We start from the raw sequence: 8,988 nt of genomic DNA, 5'->3' as shown, positions 1-8,988 counted from the left end.
TGTGTGTGTGTGTGTGTGTGAGAGAGAGAGAGAGAGAGAGAGAGAGAATATGAACACGTAAAGACTACAGTTATGAAACTGAGAAAGTACCAGAGAGCTAATATCCAGTACCAGCACAGGCGTATTTCCAAAGGCTGTGGGGAAAGGGGGATGTCAAGTCTTCTTTCTTATTTTCTCTGCTTAACCTTCTCTTTTCCGCCTCCCCACCCCCTTGAAGCAAGAATATGGGAGAAGGGAGAAAAAGCAGAAGAAGGAGTAGATGTTTGGCTTTCTTTATCATTAGCAATAAGATTGCCTATGCTGGGGAATTCCTTCCAAGTGAGAACAACTGAGAATTTCTAGGACACAAGAATGCCTTGTTCTTTCAAATAGACAGATTGTGACAGGCATTATAGAGAAGGTGTTTAACTTGCTGTGTTGGAAAGCACTTTTAACATTGGTGACAATACTGTACAAGCAGTTTTCCCCTTCCTCAACAATTGACCTAAGATGCTCCTGGAAAAGTAGGCACCCTTTCACCAGCCCTTGGCAATTAAAGATGTTGAAAGCTCAGTTTTCTGGAGAAGGAGAGCACCAACTCACTAGTATCTTCCATCTCAATGTGGTGTCAAAAGAAATTAAGAAACCCAGGTTCTTCCACTCTTAATTGGCTTCTTGGTTACCTAGGCCTTGCCAACATTTTATAAGGGGAGGGGGGAAGGTACCTGTTTTCTCAATTTATGCTCTTGACTTCTGCTAACTTTCTTCCCCTTTCCAAAAAGAAAAGTCCATTTGACCACAAGGGGAAAACATGTGGAGAAGGTTTTAGTGTTGCACTTTCTCTTAAGCTCCAGTTTTCACATTCACATTCAAAATAAAGTAGAAATGACTCCCCCTCCCACTAACACTCGAGCAAAGGAGCCAATTCATTAGATCTTAAGTTTAAAGTAAGTTCATGAAATCTTTGCTTCATGATGCCTTCTCTAGAGGGATTTGCAATGGATGATTTTTATCTGTTGTTTCTATGGCATGTCTTTTCACACTTTTAAAACTGCTGCACACTCATTTCCAAAAGGCCTGCCCAGCCAAATTTCTGTCCGAAAGACACCCTGACACTTCCTGTGTCTGCATTTCAGGGAGGAGATCTAACTGGCTGGACTCCCCACAGCTTTTCTAAAAATCTTGGAAACTTTGTCCTTCATTGAATTACGACACTGTCCACCTTAAATTTCCTCGAAAACGCCAGTAACTCGGCTGAAGGTTAGTGAACTTTCTTTCATTCATTACCTTCCCCGAGTTCCCTAAATATCCAGACGAGGGGCAACGTGATCCACCCAGGCCAACCCTGTCACTTCAGGCTTGCAGGACAACTTTCTCATTATGCAATTCAACTTCATTTTGGGGTTGCCGTTTCTAGAAAGCTTGGTGGTATCCGAGCTTCAGAGAAGAGGCTCGTCCAAGGGGAATCGGCTGTAAAAAGGTGTGAGGGCTGGGGAGGGGGGCGGTTACCCGGGGCTGTAGACCCTCAATAGCTTTCAAGCTCTGGGTCATTATCTGATCGGACATTTCAGTCATCAGTCATTGCGCTAATTGCTCCGCAGCTCCCCACCATTCTCCCTTCCTGTCCCGCACCCTACCCTCTCTGTGACCGCCACGGGCTGCCGGTGTAGCCCCAGGTGTACCCGAGCCGGGGAGAAAGTGTTCAGTTGACCAGGCTGAGTGTATATCACCCTGTTTCATTTCCAGCCATGCCTTGTGTTCAGGCGCAGTATGGGTCCTCGCCTCAAGGAGCCAGCCCCGCTTCTCAGAGCTACAGTTACCACTCTTCGGGAGAATACAGCTCCGATTTCTTAACTCCAGAGTTTGTCAAGTTTAGCATGGACCTCACCAACACTGAAATCACTGCCACCACTTCTCTCCCCAGCTTCAGTACCTTTATGGACAACTACAGCACAGGCTACGACGTCAAGCCACCTTGCTTGTACCAAATGCCCCTGTCCGGACAGCAGTCCTCCATTAAGGTAGAAGATATTCCGATGCACAACTACCAGCAACACAGCCACCTGCCCCCTCAGTCCGAGGAGATGATGCCGCACTCCGGGTCGGTTTACTACAAGCCCTCCTCACCCCCGACACCCACCACCCCGGGCTTCCAGGTGCAGCACAGCCCCATGTGGGATGATCCAGGCTCTCTTCACAACTTCCACCAGAACTACGTGGCCACTACGCACATGATCGAGCAGAGGAAAACGCCGGTTTCCCGCCTCTCGCTCTTCTCCTTTAAGCAGTCGCCCCCTGGCACTCCCGTGTCTAGCTGCCAGATGCGCTTCGACGGGCCCCTGCACGTGCCCATGAACCCAGAACCCGCGGGCAGCCACCACGTCGTGGATGGGCAGACTTTCGCTGTGCCCAACCCCATTCGCAAGCCCGCGTCCATGGGCTTCCCGGGGCTGCAGATCGGGCACGCGTCGCAGCTGCTCGACACGCAGGTGCCCTCACCGCCGTCCCGGGGCTCCCCTTCCAACGAGGGGCTGTGTGCCGTGTGCGGTGACAACGCAGCCTGCCAGCACTATGGTGTGCGCACTTGTGAAGGCTGCAAAGGTTTCTTTAAGGTGAGCACGGGTGGGGAGCAGCGGTGGCAGGTAGGGGAACCTTCTCCACCCCCCACCCTACCCCCTCAGCTCCCGGCACCCTGGAGTCTGCACTCTCCTAACAGCCCGCAGCCCAGCCTCACCTCGTCCCCCCGACCGCCCAAGTCCCCCCCCCCCCGGGTCAGCCCAGGGTGTCTGTCCTGCAGCCTCCTAAAGGTCTTCGGAGGGGGCATCGGGGTGTCTGAGCAAAGAAATCCGGAGGACTGGGAGACAGGAGGTCGCGTTTCCCCAGCAGCTAGCCGACCCGGCGGTCCCCCGCCCAAAGTTGTTGAAGGCAGAGTTGGAAGAGGGTGATTTGCATGTGCTAGGAGCTGTCTTCCCTGTTCAGATTGAAATTGGTTAGGACAGAGAACCGTGTCTGAGCTAACCAAGTGGAACAGAATTCCCTATGGTCAAATTAAGTGATCTCTTTATTTCGCCATCCTGATTGAATAATCTTATCATTTTAAATAGAGAAGGTCTCCAAGGAATGTAAATAATATGAATGCCCACGGATTTGTATTTACTGAGCGTCTCCTTCTCCTTCTCTTGGCATATAAAACACAGCAAGGAGCGGCAAGGTTAGCTCAAATGTTAACGCTATCAATTTTCTTCTGTTAAATGCCCTGGGGGAGGAAAAAAAGAAAAAGAAATAGGAAGGAAAAGAAAAGGAAAAAAATAAAAAAAAGAGAAATGTGTGTTTGTGTGTGTTTGTGGGAAGGGGAGTGTAGATTCAAGCCTCTGGGTCTAGTCCGGGTTGCTGGACTTTTAAGGAAGAAAATAATCATTTTCGGCCTACATTGTCTCCTTTTGCAGCGCACGGTGCAAAAGAACGCGAAATACGTGTGCTTAGCAAATAAAAACTGCCCAGTGGATAAGCGACGCCGGAATCGTTGTCAGTACTGCCGATTTCAGAAGTGCCTGGCTGTTGGGATGGTCAAAGAAGGTAGGTCGGGGCAAGCCACGGTTCCTCCTCAGTCTTTGCCCTGGAAAACCCACTGGTATTTGTACCCCAAACCCAATTTCCCGGAGACCGGTGTGTATCGGGTCCCCCCCATCCGGGTCTGGCCTCCCACCAGCTATTTGGTCAACCCCCTCCTCCCTCTCCTGTCCCCCATCCTCGGAAAGCCGACCAGGCCCTGGTCGCCTTTAACTCCGCGACTCAGCCGGAGGAAGACATAAAATAACCCCATCTTTAATGCTTCTCTTCAGTAAAGGCTTTACGAGCAGAAGGTCTCTGAGCCGCCCGCCCGGCCCTGGCTCCCCACCGCGGCGACCTTCCCGGGGGAGGAACGCAGGCCGCAGCTGGACCCCGAGCTCCCAGGAGCGGTGCTAACTGGCCTGTTCCCTTTGCAGTGGTTCGCACGGACAGTTTAAAAGGCCGGAGAGGTCGTTTACCCTCGAAACCGAAGAGCCCACAGGACCCCTCTCCCCCCTCACCTCCGGTGAGTCTGATCAGTGCCCTCGTCAGGGCCCATGTCGACTCCAACCCGGCTATGACCAGCCTGGACTATTCCAGGGTAAGAAGCTGGTGGGGGGTATCATGTGGATAAACCAAGAGATGGGCAGGATCCCTCCCCACACCCAGCACCAGCCCCTAGACCCAAGGGGTACCGGAGGCAAGCCAGGCTATAGGTCTCACAGCTCTGGGCAGTGCCACGGGACACGGACAGGAGGTGTAAGCTCCACGTTTAGACCCCGGGGTAGGGCTGAGGAAGGAGGAAGGGGGCATGCCAGAGTAGTAGAGTCTCTGGGAATGTATCCCAATGCCTCATAGGACAAAACCGGAGGCTGAGCAAAATCTTCTCCTTTCCAACTTTGCTCCCCACCCTCCTCAGAGTACTTGTAGTCCTTACCCTCCTGCCCCTGTGCAGGTGAAGGGTATGGGGACCTGCCTGGGGCCAGGGAACGAAGAGAGGAGGGTAAGGAATGGCGACCTGGGTTGTGGATCTAGTGGTCAAATTCCTCTTTTACTCCAGCTGTGAAAAAAATATGCAGGCTTTAATTGGAGGAAGTATGTTGGGCAAACCTAGAAGCGACTGCAATATTATTAAGCTTTACAAAGGCCACCTCAGCACAAGATCCACTCTGGGACTAGTCTGAATACTAACATGCCAATTGTTTTGTGGAGATAAGAATGAACGTTTCCCAGGGCTGGATGGCATAGTATTTAGTCTGTATGGAAATGGTAATTTACATATTTAAAGCAGCGACCTCATAGCACCGTCCCTAATTGAATTAATTGCCCCGGAACATCTAATTTCCTTACTGGTCAGAGAGAGGTTTAATTGTTATAAAAACCTGGCTCCCCTACTAGAAACGGGGTTAGCAATTTCACGGGTTATATATTTTAGAGAACCTCATTAAGTGCTTTTTAAAATGAAATTCCAGTTCCAGGCGAACCCTGACTATCAGATGAGTGGAGATGACACCCAGCATATACAGCAATTCTATGATCTCCTGACTGGCTCCATGGAGATCATCAGGGGCTGGGCAGAGAAGATCCCTGGCTTTGCTGATTTGCCCAAAGCTGACCAGGACCTGCTTTTTGAATCAGCTTTCTTAGAACTGTTTGTCCTGCGATTAGCTTACAGGTAATAAGGGAAGGAAGCAATTCCGGGAGGCTGGGGAAGGTATTAAGAAAGTAAAGGAATAGAGAAGGTGGCAGCGGTGGTGGTGGTGGTGATGGGGGAACCTGCAACACACACACACACACACACACACACACACACACACACACACACACACGGGAGAAGAGAAGGAGTGTGTGAATTCCAGAAGCCTAGGATGAATGCAATGCAGGTGGAATAGAGGGTGTTCTTGATTGTTATGAAATTAAAGCCTTTCAAGGTCCACTGGTCTACATTTTATTAACTCTTCAGTAATTAGGTGCCTCTTAAATCCCTCATTTATTGCTCTTCAAGTAATTAGTTGTTTAGCTTTTCTCTCTCTCTTTTTCTCCCCTCTCTCTTTGGTATTAATTGCAGGTCCAACCCAGTGGAGGGTAAACTCATCTTTTGCAATGGGGTGGTCTTGCACAGGTTGCAATGCGTGCGTGGCTTTGGGGAATGGATTGATTCCATTGTTGAATTCTCCTCCAACTTGCAGAATATGAACATCGACATTTCTGCCTTCTCCTGCATTGCTGCCCTGGCTATGGTCACAGGTCAGTATTACAGGTGCATGGAACTTCCCTACCAGAACTGCCCAGGGGATTGGTTCTGGCTCTCCCTTGTCACAGACCCTCCTGTCATTTTGCTAATGCCTTGTGTGCTTTTCTTTTGTTTCTGATTATGTTTTCTGCAGAGAGACATGGGCTCAAGGAACCCAAGAGAGTGGAAGAGCTGCAAAACAAAATTGTAAATTGTCTTAAAGACCACGTGACTTTCAATAACGGGGGCTTGAACCGCCCCAACTATCTGTCCAAACTGTTAGGGAAGCTTCCAGAACTCCGTACCCTTTGCACACAGGGGCTACAGCGCATTTTCTACCTGAAATTGGAAGACTTGGTACCACCTCCAGCAATAATTGACAAACTTTTCCTGGACACTTTACCTTTCTAAGATCTTCTCTCATGCACTTCAAAGGAACTGGAAAAGAAATCTCTAAAAACAAAAACAAACAAACAAAAAACAGTCCAGAGGGGGGCTAGTCACATGGGCAGAGATAGCCCCCTGAGCTGTCTCAGCTTGTTGTTTCCTCTTTCTGTAAAATCCCAGACCCCTGTTCCCTAAAGAAAACAAACAAACAAACAAACAAAAACTGTTGCTATTTCCTAACCTGCAGGCAGAACCTGAAAGGGCATTTTGGCTCCGGGGAATCCTGGATTTAGAACATGGACTACACACAAAACAGTGGTATAAACTTTTTATTATCAGTTAAAAATCAGTTGATTGTTCAGAAGGAAGATTGCTAATGTATGCTGGGAAATGTCTGGCCATGCTTGGTTGTTGCAGTTGACAAATGTAACATATGCACACATACACATACATACACACAGTCTTAAGGGGACTTACAAGTATTGCCCTTAACATGACTTCAAAGTTTTCTGCTGTACAGAAAGCTGTAATATATAGTAAAACTAAATGTTGCGTGGGTGGCATGAGTTGAAGAAGGCAAAGGCTTGTAAATTTACCCAATGCAGTTTGGCTTTTTAAATTATTTTGTGCCTATTTATGAATAAATATTACAAATTCTAAAAAAATAAGTGTGTTTGCAAAAAATAAATAAATAAAAAGGGACAAGCATGTTGATTTTAGGCTGAAAATGTTATAGGCACTTGCTACTTCAGTAATGTCTATATTATATAAATAGTATTTCAGACACTATGTAGTCTGTTAGATTTTATAAAGATTGGTAGTTATCTGAGCTTAAACATTTTCTCAATTGTAAAATAGGTGGGCACAAGTATTAATACATCAGAAAATCCTGAGAAAAGGGACACATAGTGTTTGTAACACCGTCCGACATTCCTTGTTTGTAAGTGTTGTATGTATCGTTGATGTTGATAAAAGAAAGTTTATATCTTGATTATTTTGTTGTCTAAAGCTAAACAAAACTTGCATGCAGCAGCTTTTGACTGTTTCCAGAGTGCTTATAATATACATAACTCCCTGGAAATTACTGAGCACTTTGAATTTTGTTGTTGTTTTTTAATGTCTAAAATTGTCAGTTAATATATTATTTTATGTTTGAATAAGAATTTTAATATTGCCATATCCTGTAGTATTTTTCTTTGTATATTTCTAGTATGGCACATGACATGAGTCACTGCCTTTTTTTCTATGGTGTTTGACAGGTAGAGATGCTGATTTTTTTCCCCCTGATAAATTCTTTCTTTGAGAAAGACAATTTTAATGTTTACAACAATAAACCATGTAAATCAACAGAACTTTGTCTTCTTCCTGGGTCAGGATAAATATGACTAACAACAATAGGCAGAGTTGGAGATTGATTTGGGATAAGTCACTTTTGTGACATTTCAGTTTCAAACTGACAGCCTAGATCTATTCTGACTAAAGGAACAGGGTAACTGAACTGATTATTTAGAGAATTCAGTATTTTTTCCCTTTAACTAGAATATTCCAGTTTAGCAACTTACATTTATTAGTCAATTTATAACATCTTATTCTTTGAATTTTGTAAGTATAGCCTTCAAAAGACAAGTGTAAGAGACCAAAAAGCTTTTGAACTTCTACAAGTGAGAAATTATTTTAAGTTCTTGTCTTGGGTAGTGTTTGGGAAGTATCTTTTTTTAAGTCTCAAAAGAAAGTCAACTCAGATTCGAAAAGTCTGGTATTTTATCTTTAATTTCCCAATTCCTAGTAAAAGAGAGAAGAGATTCAGGTACTTTGAGCCTTGGGTCAGTCTTTGGCATAGAATTCAGTAGAGACATTATTAAAACTTCTCTTTTTCTACAACAAGTAGTGATGATGAATATTTGTCGGGCCTTGCATCTGGTGTAAGTAAGTTACAAATGCAGGGCCTCTATTTAGCACCAACATTCGGCAAATAAGGGAATTGATAGCTGTTGAGTCGTAGAGTGGCTAAGGAGCTGAACTCCCTCCCAGCCACGTTATTGGTAGGATTGGTAGGTAAGTGTAGCCTTAGGCTAGCCTTCGAATTCACGGAGACCAGGATGATCTCATTGGGTGACCCCGTTGAATTATCGATGGCCTTTGGGTCACTGAAATTTACAAAGAGCATTATTGTTTTTAAAATGCGAGTTAGAACGGTAAATTGCCAGGAGAGTTCTCAGATTGCGGTTTTGCCTTTGCCTTGTCCCCCCCTTTTCTTTTAAAAAGAATTGTTTTTGAGGGTTGACAAAAAATAAAAGGACAAAGCAGGTCTCCTTGGTACTTTTAAGGTGATGATGATGATGATGATGATGATGATGATGATTTTACCAGACATGTTTTCCTATGGGAAACTGGAGGGCAAAAAAGAAGCTGACCATTTACGAGATAGACTAATAACGAAACTGTCCAATTTATTGGCTTTCTTGAAAAGATGCGGCTTGTTGTTTTATTTTCACATCTCATACCCAGCCAGAGTCATAAACCAGTAAGAAGAAAGAGAAAGCTCTGTAGCAAAGATGGGAGTCTGCAGAGGGGTCAATATCATCCATCTCCAGGTGTCTGCAGCCCAGGAAACCAGTATGTTTGGACACCAAGTCCTGGAGAGTCGAATCCAGAACCCAACTCTGATACTAGCTATCCCTCACAGAAGCAGTGGTGCCTTGCCTGGAGGCCCATAGGGGTAGTGCACCTCTGGAGAAGTGAGAAGAGGGAGGGATGATGTAGTTTCAGGCTTTCAAGTGTCAAGAACCTGCTACTTCCAGTTGTGAAGTTTTTCAGGGGGCAGATGCTTATGCACAGGA

At 45.9% G+C, this 8,988-nt stretch overlaps 1 protein-coding gene across 3 annotated transcripts in view; it reads left to right on the top strand.

The window, feature by feature from the left end:
• Window positions 1-7,500, top strand: part of Nr4a2 (nuclear receptor subfamily 4, group A, member 2) — an 8,455-nt gene extending 955 nt beyond the window's left edge. Inside the window, exons 2-8 of one of the 3 annotated variants that reach the window (XM_013028083.1) lie at window positions 1,116-1,239; window positions 1,726-2,591; window positions 3,426-3,555; window positions 3,966-4,129; window positions 5,001-5,203; window positions 5,597-5,775; window positions 5,916-7,500. In XM_013028083.1, the coding sequence (XP_012883537.1) occupies window positions 1,728-2,591; window positions 3,426-3,555; window positions 3,966-4,129; window positions 5,001-5,203; window positions 5,597-5,775; window positions 5,916-6,172 (1,797 nt within the window). In that variant the 5' untranslated portion in view covers window positions 1,116-1,239; window positions 1,726-1,727 and the 3' untranslated portion in view covers window positions 6,173-7,500. The remainder of the gene's footprint in view (window positions 1-1,115; window positions 1,240-1,725; window positions 2,592-3,425; window positions 3,556-3,965; window positions 4,130-5,000; window positions 5,204-5,596; window positions 5,776-5,915) is intronic. The other 2 variants (XM_013028091.1, XM_013028074.1) reach the window with 2 other exon arrangements.
• The last annotated feature ends 1,488 nt before the right edge of the window (window positions 7,501-8,988 follow it).

Source organism: Dipodomys ordii, unplaced genomic scaffold (assembly GCF_000151885.1).
Source record: "Dipodomys ordii isolate 6190 unplaced genomic scaffold, Dord_2.0 Scaffold5, whole genome shotgun sequence".
Lineage (NCBI taxonomy): Eukaryota > Metazoa > Chordata > Mammalia > Rodentia > Heteromyidae > Dipodomys > Dipodomys ordii.
This window is presented reverse-complemented; position numbering and strand designations above follow the sequence as displayed.